The sequence below is a fragment of the Electrona antarctica genome, assembly GCF_951216825.1.
Source record: "Electrona antarctica genome assembly, chromosome: 20".
NCBI lineage: Eukaryota > Metazoa > Chordata > Actinopteri > Myctophiformes > Myctophidae > Electrona > Electrona antarctica.
The window spans coordinates 33,371,317-33,392,695 of NC_136801.1; the positions used below are offsets into that span (position 1 = coordinate 33,371,317).

At 45.0% G+C, this 21,379-nt stretch overlaps 1 protein-coding gene across 1 annotated transcript; it reads left to right on the forward strand.

Annotated features, from left to right (window-relative positions):
- Positions 1-1,543: 1,543 nt before the first annotated feature.
- On the forward strand, positions 1,544-18,424 carry LOC306913265 (extracellular calcium-sensing receptor-like; the record flags this gene model as incomplete). The annotated part of the gene is made up of 10 exons (XM_079489856.1): positions 1,544-1,792; positions 8,541-8,611; positions 12,907-13,201; positions 14,122-14,208; positions 14,457-14,726; positions 15,808-16,014; positions 16,298-16,573; positions 16,985-17,212; positions 17,302-17,425; positions 17,511-18,424. 10 exons carry the CDS (start codon positions 1,544-1,546, stop codon positions 18,422-18,424), a joined length of 2,721 nt encoding a protein of 906 aa, XP_079345982.1.
- Between the last annotated feature and the right edge of the window lie 2,955 nt (positions 18,425-21,379).

The window sequence follows — 21,379 nt, forward strand, 5'->3', positions numbered from 1 at the left end:
ATATGTATGGGGAACTCTGTAAGACACCTCGTGAGGAAGTGAAGCAGTCCCAGAACCCCGAAGACAACACCAGTGGGCTCCGACCCAGCACATACTGAATTTTGAATTATTTATCATGTATGTTCAATGTAATGTATTTACAACCCCTGGAACGGCCGGACAGCCAGACGCCATCTGCCGCCAAATGCTCAGGCGCTAGACGCCACCCAGAGCCCGGCCCCGCAAGACACTAAGGCCAGAGACCACAGGGGTGAAGGGCCGCCCAAGCCAGCCCACCAGACGCAAGGCTGGCTTGACTGGTGAAGGTGACAATGACAACCACCGCTGAGTAGCATGCGAGACCAACTCCCCGAAGGGAGCGAATGCTGCATGTTCAGCCGGTATAACCGGGTGAATGTAGACGGAGTAGACTATGTCGCCGCTGTGCAGATCTCTGTCAGAGACGCACCTTTCCGCAGCGTCCCCAGGTGGAGTGTGCCTGCCCTCCAGGCGGCACTGGTACTCCTGCCTGTTTGGGTGCTGGATAACCTCTGTGATCCATGCACTCTCACTTGAAGCACTCAAAGAGCTGGTCCGTTATTCTGTGGGCCTTGTGTGGCCCTGACGTCCGACTCTAGTGCTCCAATAGGGCAGAGTGGGGACCGACTCCATCTCTGTACGTCGACTGTCTGTATGACGACGGTAGGGCAGAGCTCAACCACCTGATTGAGACGTGCCCTTTTGAAAACATTGGGGAGAAAGGCCGGTTTGGGGCATAAGACTATACCATCATCCGGCATAGGCCTGCAGAGCTCAATATGGATTGACAGAGCTCGCATCTCCCCCATTTCTCCTTGCAGATGTGACGCCGACAAGGCTGCTGTCTTGAGCATGTCAGGTTCACTGACTAAAGGTCGTAGAGCCTCCAGGGCTAACCCCAGATGGGCCTGATTGGGTCCCTAACCTGAGCCCCTCTGAGCCTCAGGGCACCCTTCAGGAAATGCTCTTCTTTTCTTTGTAACGAGGTTACTGCAGTCTGCAGGGCCTGCACTCCCGCTCAAGTCAGCCTTCCGAACACTCGGTCAGCTGACTGTTGAAGCCCTGTTCTCAGAACCAGAATGATCCTTATTGTCGCATCACAGTTTTACAAGTAAAAAGTGGATGGCCTTCGTTTTTGTGCATAGTTCCCATCGCGTTTATGCTGCGGAGCTAAGCACACACACAGTGAGAATGTTGTTCCTGTTGGTGCTGGCCTGCCTGCCCACCTATATGCCTGCTGGATTGTTTCACAAGCCAATGAGTGAAGTCCAGTCTTGGAGACTATCTGCCTAAGACAGTTAGGCCCATTTAAGGCCCTGAGAAGAACACTGAGGAAGGCCCTGCTTCACCACCCTGCTTAGGAGGGTGGGAAGGGTGAAAATCAATCAGACTGGATGGCTCACACTCCGATCAGGCCCTAGGGCAAAATGCAGGGATTGGTGCCGACGACACCTAAGCATTGCCATGTAGGAAGCGGCAGCACCCCTCACTGACAGGGACATTCTTGTGGCCGCTAACGGCAAGAATGCTGTCCTGTGAGAAGCCATTGCAGCCCAAGTCTCCACGGGCTGAATTGGCTCATGCCGTAAGGCAGACAGTACCACCCCCCGAGGAGGGACTGCTGGCCTATTGTGTGAGGGATGAACGGTATGAGGACCGACTGGGTGACTATTTTGTCGCCCTTGTGTGGGACGGTGGCCCGCCCTGTTTCCAGATCCCTGGCCTAGCCACACGAATACCTCTGGATGAGGAGGGAGCTCACTCCGTGGCTTCGGTAACCAGTCTCCAACACACATAATTACACCCAGGTGTTTAAACGGCCATGCCGTAATACAACCTTATGGTGGTTCTGCTCACCCCTGACAGTCACATTCTGCTGTGTGAACAGACAGAATTATTCGCTGGAACAACGTGGAACGTGTAAACTGACGCTGTCAACGATACGCCCGCGTAGTGCATGACTGTGAATGACAGATAATGCACTGGCCGCATGTTCAGAAGAGCCGGAGACACAAAGTGCACCGTGACTGCCCTCGGCCCTAAGGGGCGGAGGCACAGCCTGAGGGTGGCCCGACTCACTAGAGCAAGGGACCGAGTCCCTGCTTTGCCCTCTAACACATGCCGAGGAGCACTGCGGACTGTGAGAGTTGACGCCTGCAAGGCCTCTTGTCGAGGTGCCGGCCTAGGTGCCCAAAGTGCTGCAGGTGCCTGGCCACATTGTTGTGGCACTGCACCTCTGAGCGAGCACACACCATTCAGTTATCCAATTTAGGATGCAAAGGCCCTCCCGCCAAGGACTGCGTCCAATCGGGGGGCTAGACATATGCCGAATGGGAGGATACGGGACTCAAAGGTTCCGTCGTCTAAGACAAGCCGGTCAGTGCGTCAGTGTGTCAGACCCGGGATCTGAGTATAAACATCCCCGGTCGAGCATGGCAAGCCAGTCGTCTTGGAGGATGGCTTGCCAGACCCTCAGCCCTTCCTTGCCAGGAGAGTGCTGTAAGCAGCACACGACCCCCCGAAGACATAGTGGAACCCACCCAGGGGTCCACCTGAATTGTCTTTCAGGACAGCCGCTGTCCCGAGAGACAGCGGGTGGGGTCTGGTGCCTTAACTGTCAGGACACAAAATCTGAGGCGTTTTGGGCCCTGGGCTTGGAACGATCTACAGACCCGATTAAAATTGGCTTCCTTGATCCCCCTAGTGACTTTTAAGAGGCTTGCCTTTGGCATACTCTCCAGCCATTGCTCCTGCTTTGATGAGTAGCAATTTGCGGTGTTCTTAGTTTTATATTAGCTTAGTAGTTTCTTGATGTATTGTTCTTATTAGTCTCTTTTAGTCTGTACTTGGTTTAGTGGTTAGCTATTTAGACTCTCTCTAGGTTTTTGGTATTACGGATGTCATATGTTTGTCTTGTCATGTCCTGTATTTGTTGTTACTGGCAGAGCTGTGTAACATTTATTTGCCTCTTCTCTTGGCCAGTGCGTACTTGTAAAAGAGACTTTGGTCTCAATGTGATTTTACTGGTTAAATAAAGGTTAAATAAAAATAAAAAACTGAGGGATGGGCTTAGCCCGCCGAGCACATTTTAGCCATACCCCACCGGTTGGCCTGTAACCGGTCACGTAGGTCCCTGGAACTGCCAAACCTGACTGGGGTTGCACAGCCTGAGGGCAACCGAGGCAAGCTGCTCACGGCTGCTTGTGGAGGTGCACATCCTGTACACCTCCACAGCCTCCTTAGGATGCTGTAGCAAAGCACTGGCCTTTTGGCCAAACATGGCCGACGGCTCAATAGGCAGCGTCATTAGGGGAGCTTGGTCCTCCTATCGCAGCTTGGATTGGGGCCGCCACAGATGGTGCCTCATCAAAGGGCAATAGCATTGCCCGCTGCTGCTGCCTGGGGAGCCTGGAAGCCAGTAGCTGCAGCTCCTAAAGGTCCGGGCCCTTATGGTCACATAAGCGCCGCATATAAGCCGGTGCTGAAGCAGTGACAAGATAGGCCTGTGTTGACTGGCTGCGCCTAGATAGCCATAGTGCATTCTCGGGATGAGAAGGAGCTTACTTTGTGGTTTCGAACCGGTAACCGGATTATACCATGCAAGTTTACACCTATAGGTGCGTGAACGGCCTTGCCGTGAAACACCGTACAGTGTACTCCACCCGACAGCCGCGGCACACTCCGCTGAGTTACCGAAATTGGCGAAACTACATCACGGACGCGTGAGCTGACACAGTCAGCGATACGCCGTATATACAGTAGTGTGCAAAGGGCTGTGATTTCAGGGCTTGCTCCTGGCAGACTCAGCACGTCCTGTCTGTGTCACTGAACCAAGTTCCACAGACAGAACTACACCACGGTCGCGTCGACTGACACAGTCAGCCAGACGCCGTATAGTGCGCTACTAAACCTGAACGCGGAAGCTGGCTGCCACGGCAGCCATACGCTCGTGTGGTGTTTGAATGGACTGTCTGCTCTGATCCCAAGGGATTTGGTTTTAACTACGAACGAGCCACGATCGAACCCCGAGAGGGACGACTCAGCGCCAGCTCTCTGAACTGCAAAAGTGCAGTGGATGAATAGGGTCCAATACTCGTAAGTAGTCCTCACAGTAAACTTCCAAAAATCCATCTGTACAGACCTGTCTACACCAGACCGGGCAGGAAAAGAGGTGGAGCCATAGCCTGAGCTTGGCTCATCCAGCTCTGCCCCCCTGGGACGTTTAGTCTGTTGGCCTGAAGTGTAAACAGCTAACTTTTTGCCTCAAACAACAGGCACCCATTGCCTCCTAGCCTCAACTGGCAAGATGAAGAATTCATACAGGAGGCGGGATCTTCGTGAGCTGCTATGGCATGACCGGGGCCCCACAGGTCACCCACTGGTCATGGCCAACCTCTGTGGGCATATGTGCCCCACGCAGCCCAAGAGAAACCCCTGCTGTTTCCATTTCATTTAATACCTATATACACTATTATTTTAATATATTATATTAAATAAATACACATTCAACTGTTTGGACATGCTCAAAAACGGGGAGTATAGTAATGTGCTTGAGAAGTGAGGGTCACAGTTTACACTGCTGTCTCTCAGTCACATATTGATATTCATGTGTTGTTGTTTTGTTTTGTTTTGTTGCAATTTGTAACATGTTTCGTGTGGATCCCAAAAGACTAGCTGACTGCCATGGCATCAGCTAATGGGGATCTTTCCGAATAACCAAATAAATAAACAACAGCCAGCAGAGCTTCTATAATCTCTCTCTATCTCTTTCTCTGGAGGAGGTCGCACCTGAACTCCACAGCTGCGCTGAGGCACAGAGTGTTTGAGTTGGAGACAACACTCTGCTCCAAACTTTTTGCATTATATAGTGTATATACGTATGCAGATTTCCACTGTTTGGCCCATGCTTAGAACGGGGATTTATGAGTCCACTTTCCAGGCAACAATTACCCTACGGCCTACGATATATCACCGTGATGTCACAGGGATGTCACCCACTGGATTACCTGCACAGCACTGGAGACCAGACTTTGTTTGTTGTGGAATGAATGTATGCGGCTGCCCCGCTGTGTCAGCGAGACAGCCGCGGCGCACTCCGCTGCATGCGTTAGTTGGCATTCAGCTCGTCCTGTCTATGACAGAACCACCACCGTCGCGTGAGCTGACGCCCGTCAGCAATACGACAGTACGGTGCGCTGACAGCTTGCTCCGTGACATCACACGGGATTCCCTGCGTGTCAGTCATCCACACTGTTAGTGTGGACTTTTTTATTTTGCTCAATTCGGAGGGTAAGCTTGCTCCGTGGCTTCCCCGTCCGCACGGGTTCTACCACGCAGTCTACACCGGAGTGCGTGAACGGTTTTTGCCGCAATACACCCCAGGGAGCTCACTCTCACGAGGCGAAGCAAAAAACACAGCCCTACAGACGCGGAAGTAGCCCCAGCGACAATACGCCTATGTATACTACTAGAATTTCGCGGGCCTTCGGCCCGCTCATCCCAGAGTAGCGTTGCCCCGCGTTGCGATACAGAAGTCCACAGATACAGAAGTCCACAGTGACACGCGTTTTGTGCAGCTGTTTTGTGTTGCAGCGCGTGCGCGCGCGCGCGCGTGTAGTGTTGTTGTTCTTATCCATAACAATAAATGGATCAAATATGCTCCATATTAGTTATGTATAGATTTAAAGCAGTGGCTGTCAAAGGTGTGATCCAGGGACCCTCATGGTTCCGTGAGGGGGTTCCAAATGGACCCATTATAGGTATGTAACTCTGAGAGTGTACAAATGGAACCAAGTGGACCCTACAGGTCTGTAACTCTGAGAGTGTACAAATGGAACCAAATGGACTCTGTTATAACGTTTAACTGTGATACTGTACAAATGGAATCAAATGGGACTCTTATGGGTCCATTTGGTTTTACTCTCAGAGTTATGGGGGTCCTTGAAATGTAAAAGGTTGAGAAGCTGTATGCAATGGCTTATGTCTTGTAAAAAGAGAGACCAGCCTATTCTCCAAAGCATGATATCTTATGCTTTGCTAGGTTGTACAAATTAATATTGGGTCAATATAATTTGCAGGACTCACGTGTGTGCTCTCTGTCTCTCTCGCTCTCTTCTCTCTCCTCCGTCTCTGGGGTGTGTGTGGGGGGGGGGGGGATTAGTTGCGCTGCCTGCGACAGTGCTATACTTCTCCAGCAGCGGTGCAGAACCGAGAGAGTGACACATTCTTGTGGATGTAAACTGCGCAAGTTGTAGCTTTAAAGTTCGGATTGTGTAGTCGCACCGGTGGTACAAAGTGAATGTTACAACTCGCACGGTGATGTTGTAAGGCGCAAATGCGAGTACCTAGTCGCACTGTCGAGCCCTGTGTAGTGTAGTGGCATTTTCGCTGCATCGCGAGGCGATCCAAATTCCCCCCCGCGCACGCACGCACGCACACACACACACACACACACACTGTACGTAGCTGTGTGTTGTTGCAGCGCGCGCGTGTGCGTGTAGTGTTGTTGTTGTTGTTCGTGTCGATATTTGCGCGTCGGTTTGTCCCGCTTGTACCACGCCAGGTTTGCACAGTGCGCTCAGTGCGATATTTCCGAACGTGGGCGTTGTGTGTGTGTGTGGGTGGGTGTGTGTGTGTGTGGCTGGCTGTGTTTTGTTGCGTGGGGATCGCCATGTGAGGGGGCTAGCCAATAAGGGCCCTGTGTTGCATGTGGAGAATTGTGTAGGTGAGTGTGTGTGGTGTAGCCGAACTGGGTGGTGAGAACATGAGGGGGATGTAGCACAGCAATCGGTGACCCCTACATTAAGCTGTGTTGCTCCCAAGATGCAGTGCAAATGCGTGTTGTAGCAACCGTAGCCAATGGGAAAACAGGAAGCAGTGTTGCCAGGTCCGCGAATTGTAAGCGAGTTGTAAGTAGCGTGTTGAATGGCATTTTTTCTGGGCTTGTTTTCATAGACCTGGCAACAAATTAGGCGGGGGTGTCGGTGCTTGTGGCGTGTTTGTGTTTATTATTGATATTGATGTTGTTTGTGAGTGTGGACGGGAGGCGGCTGTAGTGGCAGTGCAATGACAGTTTTTACGCGGGTGTTGTTGATTGTGGGCGTGCGGCGCGACATGAGGAGATAGCCGTGGATCGACGCGGAGGGTAAGACTGTGTCGTGTTAGTGTGTTGTTGCAGTGTGTGTTGCAGCGTGTTGCAGCGTGTCAGTGACGTAGTAGCTGGTGCCTTTTGTTCCTGTGCGTGCTTTTGGGGACATGTTTTCAATTGTAATATAGGATACAGTGTATAGAGTGCTGTGTTAAATGCTAAGCCTGGCAGGGCTGTTGTTTCGCTGCGCCAATCGCAGGTCCACTCCAGCCCACGGAATATGCAGCACGGATGCGTTAACTGACGCCACGCCAGTGATACAACCGTATAGTGCTATTATTCCGCTGCCTTTAAGGGTTACCGGGCCACTGGTCCTGTCTGTGTCCCTGCACACAGGTCGACAGACAGGCTACACCACAGGAGCGTAAACTGGCGCCCCGCCAGCAATACCCCTGTATAGTGTGTTATATGGCCGTCGGATTCCTTCATTTGTTTGTTCTACATACCTACAAACGAGCTGTGTGACAGCAATCCCGAGAGGGGCGAACCACGCCAGCTCTCTAACCTGCATCCTGCAGTAGATTTAATCCGGCTGCCAGAACTCGTGAGTAGTTGCTTTTCAAAATGTCTAAAAAATGCAGTTACTGTTGATAACTTGCTCTGCACTTCTGTCGAGGAGACCACGTCTTGGACTGCTCGGTAGAGATAAAAAAATCAGTGTAATCACGCACACCTGGGCCTTATATACCCGTGCGTGCCAGTACAACTGGTGTGTCTTAAAGAGATATCCACGTCACGAGTGAGGTGGGGTCATTCCCCATACATATGAAATATGTTGGGTGGAGAGATAGTCTCGATACGATAGAGAACAGAGGACAGTTGATCAACTGTCTGGATCAAATATGTTTATTAATCTTTGAAGTCATGTGTATCTGATTGATTGATTGCTTGATTGATTGATTGATTGATTGATTGATTGACTGATTGACACTGCAGAATTCCTCCTGAGTAGGGGTTTATTCTGTCACAGAGGTCTCAAACTCACAGACACCAAGGGCAACGCATAGGCTTTTTTGAGCAACACTCAAAAACAGTAAACAGTTATACAACAGGGCAGACAACACACTGTGACAACCATCTAGCTCTGGTCCATAGCCCTAATGCACTTTGCTTCCATTGCATTAATGCTATGGGACTGTTGTCTTCCTTCTTCGCATGAAATGCAGACCAGCCTCTCCTCTGTTGCGGAAATATAAAGAACGTTTTACCTACTAACCAATACAAAGGCGGGTTGTGTTATTAGAAAGCCTACTTTCCTTAGTGGACGCACTCTGAGCCCCCCACCTCACGTATAAAATCATCCCGGTTACATTATTGCAATGCCCTTTACACTGGGATTAGCCAGTCATCCTTGTCCCGTCTCCAACTGGTGCAGAATGCGGCGGCCAGTCCCCTGACGGCACCAGGAGGAGGAGACCTGTCCTCTCTGCACTGGCTGCCGGTCCGGTATAGAATACATTCTCTAAAGCGGTTAGTCCCAATACTTGATTCTGATTGGCTGGTTTCTGATTAGAAAAGGAAGGGTTGTCCGCACACTGTGTCTCTGCTCCCAGGATTTTTGAGTGGTGTAAACCACTCCTACAACTGGCTTTGTTGTGCAGAAAAAATTAGCATGGTTGCTATGTTCACCCTGTTCACCCGGGTGTGATTTCATACAACTGGCTTTGTTTGTGCAGAAAAAATGAGCATGGTTGCTATGTTCACCCTGTTCACCCGGGTGTGATTTCATTACGTCAGACATGATTTCATTACGTCAGACAGGCTAAGACCTTACACCACTCAGTTCACACGGGTGTGATTTTTTTATTTAGTACAACGTTTCGACCCTTACGGGTCTTTGTCAGGTATGAGTACAAAACATCAAGTAAGCGTATTATATACAACAGCATATGGGCAAGCTCTATTGCAATGAGGGAAATCAAGCAAGACACACCCACCGCATCTGAAAGGATGTGGCTGCAATTAGCATAAAGGGCATATGAATGAATGAATGAATGCATTTTATTTATATAGCACCTTTCCAAACAAAAAGTTACAAAGTGCTTTACAGACAGGATTAAAAAACAACAATCATAAAGAACAATCAAGAACATCAGAATTAATAAAGCATAACATCAGATCAAAACAAATCACAGAAAGAAAGAAAGGTAAATAAATGAAAAATATACATACACACCTCCATATATGCATATCTCCACATATACATATACATACATACACACCTACAGTACATCTATATACACATGTACATACTTACATACATACACCCATACACACGCACAGGTCTACATACACCTACACACATACATATAAGACTGAAATTAGGAAAAACACTTGACATACAGGTGTGTTTTTAAAAGCTGTTTAAAAGCGGGCACTGTCTCCGCTTGCCTAAGGGCCAAGGGGAGGGCATTCCAGAGCGATGGAGCACGGGCCGCAAAAGACCGGTCACCTCAGGTGACAAGATGGGTTATAGGTGGAACTAGAAGGGCCCTATCTGCAGATCTGAGGCTGCGCACCGGCCTGTGGGGTCTTAGCAAGTCTGTGATGTAGCTGGGGGCTATTCCATGTAGGGCTTTGAAAGTGATCAATAAAACCTTAAAATCGATTCTGTAGCTCACAGGGAGCCAATGTAGGGTAGCCAGGATTGGCGTGATATGCTCACGTTTACGTGTGTTGGTGAGTTGGCGTGCCGCAGAGTTTTGCACCATCTGGAGACGTGCTATGTTTTTTTTGCTCATGCCGGAATAAACAGAGTTACAATAATCTAGCCGTGAAGAAATTAAGGAGTGTATAACTGTTTCTAGGTCTGCATGTGACAAAAATGATTTAATTTTAGCAATGTTCCTAATCTGGTAGTAGCAGGACTGGACAACTTTGGTAACTTGGGTGTTAAAGGAGATGTCAGGGTCAAAGAAAACACCCAGGTTGCGGGCTGATTGTGTAATGTTTGCAGATAAAGTGCCGAGTTCAGAGTGGAATGGGAGGGTGGAGTGTGGAGGACCGAAAATGATAACTTCTGATTTAGAGTCATTCAGTATAAGGAAATTTTGCGACATCCAATTTTTTATGTCAGAGAGACATGTAAGTAGCCGGTGTACATTTCCGGTAATACAAGTAAGACGCGCGAACGCGGGAAGCGAACGCAGCTCGTAAATTGCAAAAACAACAATTAGAATCAATTACGTAATTTTTTTAAGGTTTTTTTTAAGTTCTCTTTTTTTGTGTTTAAGATTTTTTTTAAGTTAGGTTTTTTTTAAGTTAAGTTTTTTTTAAAGTTTTTCCTTTTAAAGTTATTTTTTTAAGTTAAGTTTTTTTAAGTTAAGTTTTGTGTGTGTGTGTGTGCGTGCGTGTTTTTCCTTTTTAAGAAGTTTTTTTTAAGTTAAGTTTTGTGTGTGTGCGTGCGTGTTTTTCCTTTTTAAGTTTTTTTTTTTAAGTTAAGTTTTTGTTTAAGTTAAGTTTTTTTTAAGTTAAGTTTTGTGTGTGTGCGTGCGTGTTTTTCCTTTTTAATTTTTTTTTTTAAGTTAATTTTTTTTTTAAGTTAAGTTTTTTTTAAGTTAAGTTTTGTGTGTGTACACACAGACACACAGACACACAGACGTGATCTGCTGGGTCTCATAGTAAATGCTCACTGCGTTCGCAACCAGGTTTTAGTGGGATGTACAATTGCGTATCGTCGGCATAACTATGGAATTGGATGCCATGACTCCTAATGATGTTGCCAATTGGCAACATATAAATAGTAAAAAGTATAGGACCCAGAATCGATCCCTGTGGGACGCCACATTTAAACAGGGCCTGAGAAGAGGAGGCCTCTCCAATTGCTACGGAGAAACTCCTATCTGTTAAGTAAGATCGGAACCACTCAAGTGCAGTGTTGTTTATGCCGACCAGGTTTCTGAGACGTTAAATTAAAATATTGTGGTCAACTGTGTCAAACGCACAGCTGAGGTCTAAAAGAAATAAAATTGAGCAGTCACCAGAATCTGCGTTTACAAGGAGATCATTATTGACTTTTAAAAGTGCAGTTTCTGTGCTGTGTAAAGCCCTAAAACCAGACTGGAATGTCTCAAAGGTGGAGTTAAGATTCATAAAAGTAATCAGTTGATTGGACACAGTTTTTTCTAAAATTTTCGATAAAAATGGTAATTTAGAGATGGGCCTAAAATTGCTTAAAACTAGGGGGTCCAATGATGTTTTCTTTAAAAGAGGTTGGACTAAGGCCTTTTTAAAGTTGGATGGAAATATGCCGGTGGACAGAGAACAGTTGATAATGGAGATAATATTAGGGGCAACCGTCAGCAAGTTCTCCTTCAAGAAGGTGGTGGGAATTTTATCTAGGGTGCATGATGATGATTTCATGTGAGAGACAATTTTAGTGAGAGTTTCTAAAGTGATAGGGTTGAAAGAGGTGTGTTGGGAGGGTGGTACTGGACAGGCGCACGGGGCCGACAGTATCACAGGCAACTGCTGTCTAATTCCCTCTATTTTGGCAACAAAATGTTGGAGGAACGCTTTACACATTTCTGAGGAGGGATTGACTGGGGGGTGGGTTAATGACTGATTGAATGGCTTGCAACATTATCCGGGTGTTATGTGAGTGAGAGGCAATTAGTTTAGAGAAATGCTCACTTCTCGCAGTCTTAACGGCTGATTTATATTTCTGCATCAGCTCTCTGAGGTTATTATGGGACGACACCAGTTTATCTTTGTTCCATTTACGTTCGGCCTTTCTGCACAGTTTTTTAATGTCCCTGGTCTGAGCTTAGCCCAGATACCCTGGGTAAATATAGTAATCATTTAATTTTTCATTTAATTTCATTTAATTTCATTTCTTAACGTCTGCTTTATCTGTTCCTCTTACTGTTAGGACTGCTCCCTCCGTTGAGTCTTTTAAATCACGACTTAAAACCTTTTTATATTCACAAGCCTTTGAATCCCCCTCATGATCCTGCACTTTTATATTTTATATTCTTTTGCTTTAATTGCCTGTTGTTTCATTGACTGTCTTATATTATATTTCTGCATTGTATTTTACTGTGTTGTATTGTACTGTAGCCTATTGCTCTTTTTGATATGTTGAAGCACTTGGTACAATGAGAATTGTTTTTAAATGTGCTATATGAATTCATTTGATCTGCTTTGATTTGATTTGATTTGATTTGACATAACAGGACTTTGATATGAAAGCATTGTTGACGTATGTTAAGCCCTGCCTCTTCTTCGGCCTCTGCCTTGCTAGGGTGTTGATGTGTGTTGAAGGTGTGATCGATTATGTTATGGCATATGTTGGCTCAGGGGATGGCCTAACACTGTGTATAAAAATGAGCAACAGGACAAAGTGTGCAGAGGAGGAGAGGAGGTGCAGTCATGAACGCTTCTGTAGTTATACAACTGATTCCATATGTGTACTTGTGCTTGATGTTGTTCTCTTCATTCTCTCCTTTGTCTTCCTCTCCTTCCTCTTCTTGTGAGTTACAGGAACAGTTTAAATTCAACAGAATTTACAAGGCTGGGGACTTTATTCTGGGTGGCTTGTTTAAAATCCATTCCTCCTCTGCCTTCCCTGAGCTGTCTTTCACCTCCAAGCAACAGGATCCCATTTGCTATGGGTGAGTATCACACATAAAAAAGCAAGCAAGAGAACATTGTTTTAATATAGGCCTATAGCATCATAGGATTATTTGATGTAGTTTTACAAAGACAAATTGTCAAGGTTACTGTGGAACTTTGTCTGTTAGATTAAACATTCCCGGGTTCAGAATGGCCCAGACCATGGCTTTTGCCATTACTGAGATCAACAGAAACCCCAGCCTGCTACCCAACGTGACTCTGGGATACAGTCTCTATGATAATTGTTTCACACTTGGAGTAGCATTCCGTTCAGCTTTGTCATTGATCAGTGGGAGAGAAGAACAATTTCAACTGAATGAGAGCTGTGTTGGCTCCCCTCCAGTGCTTGGAATAGTGGGTGGCTCTTCCTCAACACATTCAATTGCCATCTCTAGTGTATTAGGTTTGTACAGAGTGTCCTTGGTAAGTTTTCTTCTTTCACCATCACCATTTTAATTGGCTATTCTTTTTGGCTATTTTAGTTTATTTACAAATCTAATATAATGATAAACAGTGTAGCCTTTCTACAGCCTGATAAAGAAAACAATATTTACTTGTTACAGAGCATGTAAGTGGAGCTGGCAGACTTTGAATGGAGCATGAGGGGCAGTAGATTGCCACATTGTATATTGTTATACAATGTAACCTTTTAACCTTTTAACTAGTTTTCTAATACATTTGTTTTTACTTCTGTTCTGTAAAGCGACTTTGGATACCTTGAAGCGCTATATAAATCATATATTATTATTATTATTATGTTATTGCGTTGTCTTATGAAAAAGGATAATGTTTTTGTTTTTTCGTAACAGAGTATAACCTAGTGATTGATAGGGGTTAACAACACACCATGCAAGTTTTAACAAACCTTGCATGGTGTGTGTGTTTTAGCCTTGTGTAGCGATGGTGATATCACTGCGTGGCAATATGCATTGCAAAGGCACAATGCACACAATGCAGTCCCTTCTTTTTCCCTTTTTTTTTTGTGATTGAAAATGTGAACCGAGCGGAGGGAAATCAAGCTGAGTGGTGGTGCGCGATGTTGAGCATTTTAGCGTGGGATTGAGCAGGGAAAGTGAGTGTAGAGTTTCACCCTGCTCTGGTCCACTAACGTGCTCTGCTTGTTAGGGGGAAATTATGTAAGGCATACATGGGCAACTGGCGGCCCGGGGGCCACATGCGGCCCCCATCTTCACTTAATGTGGCCCTAATATTGGAATACTGATAAAGTATATCATTTCATTTCTGTTATAAATCCAATCATGCAAACATGACATTATCCGAGTAATAAATAATTATAGTACCGTATAGGTATATTACAGAATATATATTTTGTGTATTTTCAGGTAAGTTACTATTCCACGTGCTCCTGTCTGAGTGACCGGAATAAGTTCCCATCTTTCTTTAGAACAATCCCAAGTGATGACTTCCAGGTGAACTTCTACAGACAAAACATCTGTTGGTATCAAGTAGTACACATCACTTCCCTTTATTGATATTGCATATCGCCTCTCATTTCTTTGTGTATAATACAGTACTGCTGGAGCTGAAGGGTTAGGTTTAGGGTCAGCATCAAAAGAAAATGAATGTGGGTTATACGCAGGAGATTCACTGATTTTACACTACAGTATGTGCATAATCAAACTAAGCAGGTCTTATCCCACCATTCTTCATCCATCAGGTCCAAGCTATGCTCCAAATTATGAAGCGTTTTGGGTGGACCTGGGCAGGACTGCTATTTAGTAATGATGCCTATGGCCGAAATGCTGCCCAGTCATTCCAGTCTGACCTGGCCCAGTCTGGTTTTGGTTGTCTGGCGTACGTGGAGGTTCTGCCCTGGGACCACGACCCAGCTGAACTTCAGAGGATTGTCACTGTGATGAAGACATCCACAGCTCGTGTGGTCATTGCATTTGAACATGGGGTCAATATGGTTCATCTCATGGAGGAGGTTGTGGGAAAGCAATTTAACCACTTTCTAAATAAATTAAAATAATAATAATAATAATAATAACTAAGGTCGCAGATTTTTAAAAATTGAAATTGAAAAAGTGTGGTTGCCGCAGTCGCTTACATAGGCCCCTCCCACTAATATTGTCAGCCAATTACAATGTCACGTTTTGTTATGGACAAAAGGGCCATTAAAATTACATTTTGGACAGGTGTATTTAATACCTTTTCATACAAGGTTATTGATTCTAAGCCACTGATTGCATTGTACGGTGTAGTCCTACAGGAGTCACCAATAACAACTCCAAGCCGACGCATTTACCACGTAATGTAGACCTTTATTAATCCTACAGGGTAAGTTATGTGCTAAGTCTTCTGCCCCTCAAGGGAATTCATGTCTTTATAAACAATGGTAAAACATAGATTGGTTACGTAACCAACAACAGCCAATTAGCTACTAAAAACGTTATGCAAAGCTCGGCCAATCACAGCGGAAGTTAGATTACTCCGGAATAGTCTGTTTGCCCAAAGGGCCCAAAGGGCAACCAGACTATAGTTATAAACAATTGTAAAACATAGATTGGTTACGTAACCAACAACAGCCAATTAACGGTATGCAAAACCCGGCCAATCACAGCGGAAGTTCGATTATTCGATTACTCCGGAGGGAAAAAAAAGTGTCACAATAACAATAATCTGGTTGCTCTTTGGGCAACCACACTAATAATATATATATATATATATATATATATATATATATAAATAAATATGTGTATTATATATAATTTTTCAATAAATTAAGAAAACATTATATTTTTTAAAACAAAGCAATACTGCCTCATCAAAGTTGGTACTGTGAATTTATACTGTATATTGTCAGATACTTACATGAGAGGTGGTGGTGGTGGAGACAGACAGACAGACAGACAGACAGACAGACAGACAGTTTGAGGGTCCAATGGAGTTAGCTGGTTTTGTCAGAGGCACTTTTTAATACTTTTCATTTTAATTTGTTCAATATTTTGTGAATCAACACACAGACATGAAGGGTGTTCAATAGCATTGATTTATATACCGTATAGGTGGTAAAGCAGAATGTGACAGGTCTGCAATGGATGGCCAGTGAGGGCTGGACAACATATCCTAAGCTCCTGACTCTAGACTTCATGCCGTACCTGGGAGGCACCCTGGGCATTGCCATCCGTCGTGGAGAGATACCAGGTCTAAAGGACTTCTTGTTAAAAATACATCCTGACACTGACCTTGACAACAGCCATGAAAATAACATAGTGAGTCTTTTGTTTCATTTTTTAAACCCATTATGTACGGGATCCCCTTTTGTAACTGTACAGGGAAACCCCTTTGGGTTAGTTGTTGCTATGTACAGTATATAGCAACATATATATTTTTTGTCATTTTTAATTAATATTTGATGAAAACGTAGCTCAGGATTTAGAAGGCCTTTTTAGAATCGGCCTCAGTCCTAAATGGGTTAAGTTGCAATTTTGTGTTCATTCACAAGCTTTGTGCTTTAGAGAATTTATGCTTTAGTTTTTCACTGTATTTCTTCAGATGAGGCGGTTTTGGGAGCGCACATTTCAGTGTAATTTCCCCCCCCTTCCGTCAGAGTGGGTGGATGCTGGTGGAAGGGTGTGTACAGGACAAGAGGGCCTAGCAACAGCAGAAACTGCACTTTTGGATGTATCTGACCTCAGGCCAGAGTACAATGTGTACAAGGCTGTGTATGCTCTGGCCCATGCCATCCATGACATGTTGCATTGTGTGCCAGGAAAAGGGCCTTTTATTGGGCACAGCTGTGCCGGTTTGCGGACAATACAGCCATGGCAGGTGTAATGTCACTCATTTCACATGTTACATATGTTTCTAGTTGGGTTCAAATTGGCTGGTGTCTGGGCCAATCTGACTATACAATTTGGATCAGTTCATAACAGCAAAAAGGCCAAAGGGTGTACACAAAAGATTACTAAAGACACTTGTCATGATGGGGTGGAATAATTATGAGCATGCAGTAGCCATTAAATTGTTAGTTTTAGTTGTTTATTCCACACAGTGGACAGTTGTTATTATTACCCTTAAACCTGATATGCAGTGGTGTCTGAATAATTTCAAGTACAAATTGTACATCAAAATCTATTTCCCTTGTCTATGTACATTGTGCAAGTAATATTTTGAGCAGCTGCTCAAAACACACTTTTATAGTCACTTGCTCTTCATAATTCTGCTCATCACCATGTCTAGCTTGTATATTACCTGGAGATGATAAACTTCTCTACACCATTTGGTGATCATGTATCGTTTGATGAGAATGGTGATGCTTTACCAATCTATGATGTCATGAACTGGGTGTGGCTCCCTGACGGAAGTACAAAAGTTCACAATGTAGGCGTGGTCAAGAAGTTAGTCTCTGCAGGTGAAGAACTCATCCTGGATGAAGACAGAATCTTCTGGAACTTTGAATCTAAAAAGGTCACTTCAGCTTTCTATAGCTAATGCTGAGCTAGTGTGAATGTAATTCAGTTTGTACAAAAATATATCATTCTTAATTTCCTCTGTAGCCACCTCGGTCAGTGTGCAGTGAGAGCTGTTCCCCCGGAACCCGTGTGGCCAGAATTAAAGGGGAACCTATCTGCTGCTTTGACTGCATTGCTTGTTCTGAGGGAGAGATCAGCAATGAGACTGGTTGGTTTACACCATGTAGTAATGTACAGTATCTTTAGGACAATACTGTACTTGTCTGTCCCTTTAACCTTGTCATCTTTGTTAGACTCTACAGAGTGTACCAGTTGTCCAGAGGACTTCTGGTCCAGTCCCCAGCGTGACCACTGTGTTCCTAAGAGCCTGGAGTTCCTCTCCTACCATGAGGCTCTTGGTATCTCCTTGACAATCATCTCATTGCTGGGAACACTTATCTGTGCCATTGTACTGGGAATCTTCATCTATCATCGAAGCACACCCATGGTGCGCGCCAATAACTCTGAACTTAGCTTCCTTCTCTTGTTTTCACTCATACTTTGTTTTTTGTGCTCACTTCTGTTCATTGGCCGCCCCAGTCTCTGGACTTGTCAGCTGAGGCATGCAGCATTTGGGATCAGCTTTGTGCTGTGTGTCTCGTGTATCCTGGTAAAGACTATGGTGGTTTTAGCTGTATTCAAGGCCTCCAAGCCTGGGGCTACAGACATTATGAAGTGGTTTGGTGCTATGCAGCAGAGAGGAACAGTTCTGGCTCTTACTTCCATCCAGGCAGCAATCTGCATAGCCTGGCTTGTGTCTGCCTCACCAGCTCCTCATAAAAACACACAATACCACAGTGATAAGATAGTCTATGAGTGTGATGTGGGATCAACAGTTGGATTTGCAGTGCTATTAGGTTATATTGGTTTACTTGCACTCCTGAGCTTCCTCCTAGCATTCATGGCAAGGAATCTTCCAGACAACTTCAATGAAGCCAAATTAATCACCTTCAGCATGTTGATCTTCTGTGCCGTGTGGATAGCCTTCATCCCAGCATATATCAGCTCTCCAGGCAAATATGCAGATGTAGTGGAGGTTTTTGCTATTTTAGCATCTAGCTTTGGAATTTTGGTGTCACTGTTTGGACCAAAGTGTTATATAATGCTTTTGAAACCTGAGAGAAACACTAAGAAGTCCATCATGGGTCGACGTGACACCAAGACGTAGAAGCACAAATTCAATGAATTTTCACTTTTTCTACCAGATTAAACTAAAAGCAATCCAGTAACACATCTATTATCTATCTAAAGTTATATCTATCTCAAAGGCTATATGTTTGTTGATGTTAGACCTATGTATAATATATACCTTAGAAATATTACCTGTTGGTCAAAGTATTATAGGTATGTAAGAGGCAAATTAGCTATATAGATTTCAAATCAGCGAACGCACACTAACATTATTAACGAAAGCATGGTTTCAATTAGTGAAGGGAACTGCCCATAGATCCGAAGTCCCGTTAGTCCGAACATGCATTAAGGTTGGCGAACATGCACTGCTAAGCCCCTTTCCCTTTGTGACATTTCATTCATGGTCAAAATGCCTGAAAATCTATGCTTTCATTCATTATTTCATTTGTATGAAGGTTTCATGAAATTACCGACCAATATGTGCACGTTTACATCGATATGTATTTCCCCCCACTGTTACGACCCTTATTTCTTTTTTTTAAAGATATATTTTTGGACTTTTTCTGCCTTTATTGGATAGTGTACAGTATGGTGATAGGAAATGGGGAGAGAGATGGTGGGGTGACACGCGGCAAAGGTCGTCGAGATTGGGAGTCGAACCCGTGGCACACCTTCAGGCTGGCTTAGCAGCCTATAGGTGCCCGGACCGCTACACTAGCCGCCCGGGCCACGACCCTTATTTCTAGGGGTGTAAAGGTCGCAACATAAACAAACAGGACAAAGGACTTAAAACTGTATATCCATTTATTTACACAAAAAACAAATAAAAAGGTTACAAAAATATATGAATTGAAGATGCCTAACCTATAACAGCAAACAACTAAATAAGGACGCTCAGTCAAAACAGAACCATCAAAAATGTGTCTGTCAGGAGAGTGCTGTAAGCAGCACACAACCCCCCGAAGACATAGTGGAACCCACCCAGGGGTCCACCTGAATTGTCTTCCAGGACAGCCTCTGTCCCGAGAGACAGCGGGTGGGGTCTGGGGCCACTGTCAGGACACAAAATCTGAGGAAGGGAAAAAAAACATTGCGTTTTTTGGGCCCTGGGCTTGGAACGATCTACAGACCAGATTAAAATTGGCTTCCTTGATCCCCCTAGTGACTTTTAAGAGGCTTGCCTCTGGCATACTCTCCAGCCATTGCTCCTGCCTTGATGAGTAGCAATTTGCAGTTTTCTTAGTTTTATATTAGCTTAGTAGTTTCTTGATGTATTGTTCTTATTAGTCTCTTTTAGTCTGTACTTGGTTTAGTGGTTAGCTATTTAGACTCTCTCTGAGTCTCCCTGGTAGTAGGTTTTTGGTATTACGGATGTCATATGTTTGTCTTGTCATGTCCTGTATTTGTTGTTACTGGCAGAGCTGTGTAACATTTATTTGCCTCTTCTCTTGGCCAGTGCGCACTTGTAAAAGAGACTTTGGTCTCAATGTGATTTTACTGGTTAAATAAAGGTTAAATAAATAAAAAAAAACTGAGGGATGGGCTTAGCCCGCCGAGCACATTTTAGCCATACCCTGCCGGTTCAGTCAGACAACTCAAGAAGGATGTAATATATATTTATTGAATATAGATGAGCAATACAGTATATTTATTATGGTTTGGTGATGTATTGGATCTGCTTTTTAGGTACTTAGATCAAGCGCATCAGTCCGACCATAGGGACTCTGAATCCCCCGTACCTAAACAGTAGATCCAAAACGACAGGTGGTAGCTGGGGTGGAGGTGGGTGCGCAGAAGGTTTGTATACAGCGGCACGCTGATACAGTAGCAGCAAGCAAGTTGTATACTGCAGCGCGCAGGTATACGGTAGCAGCAGCGAGCAAGCAAGCAGAAGGAGGAATGCAAACCTCCGGTTAAAGTAGCCGGTATGAAGATGGAGTGAGTGTGTGATTGGCTGAGTGAATCATGTGAATGGGAGCGTGATGCTGAGGCGGTACTGAGGTTCCCTGACTGAACTTGCTCTGCGCATGTCTAAGACAGGCGCAAATGCTCATTTCAGTCAGACAACTCAAGAAGGATGTAATATATATTTATTGAATATAGATGAGCAATACAGTATATTTATTATGGTTTGGCGATGTATTGGATCTGCTTTTTAGGTACTTAGATCAAGCGCATCAGTCCCGACCATAGGGACTCTGAATCCCCCAAACACAGCACAAAACATCCGAATCCCCCAAAAAGCAGATCATTCAACACCAACCTTAAGCTATACATGTGTACAACAGAGCACCTGTTGTTTCCTGAAACCGGAAGACCATACCGATATCCATTCCACGCAGACAGAAAAAGTGTGGGCTTGGATCAGACATAGGTCATGCTAACATTATGTGATGACTAGGTCAATGTGTTCAACAGAGCGCCTGTTGATCCCTGAAATTCAGGGATCAACAGGTGTCCTGGTTGCCACTGCACAGACAACCAGGAACGAAAGGGACATTCTATCATTATAATTAATATCTGAAATCAGTACCCAGTAGCCTACCACCTGGAGCTGCGAGTTAGCGAGCCTTGCAGAAAGCGCAGCGCATATAAGCATGATCATAAAGCAGCAGCAGTAAACTATGCCGCCTGGCATAGTGCATATAAGCATGATCATAAAGCGCAGCAGTAAACTATGCCGCCTGGCACAGTGCATATAAGCATGATCATAAAGCGCAGCAGTAAACTATGCCGCCTGGCACAGTGCATATAAGCATGATCATAAAGCGCAGCAGTAAACTATGCCGCCTGGCACAGTGCATATAAGCATGATCATAAAGCGCAGCAGTAAACTATGCCGCCTGGCACAGTGCATATAAGCATGATCATAAAGCGCAGCAGTAAACTATGCCGCCTGGCACAGTGCATATAAGCATGATCATAAAGCGCAGCAGTAAACTATGCCGCCTGGCATAGTGCATATAAGCATGATCATAAAGCGGCAGCAGTA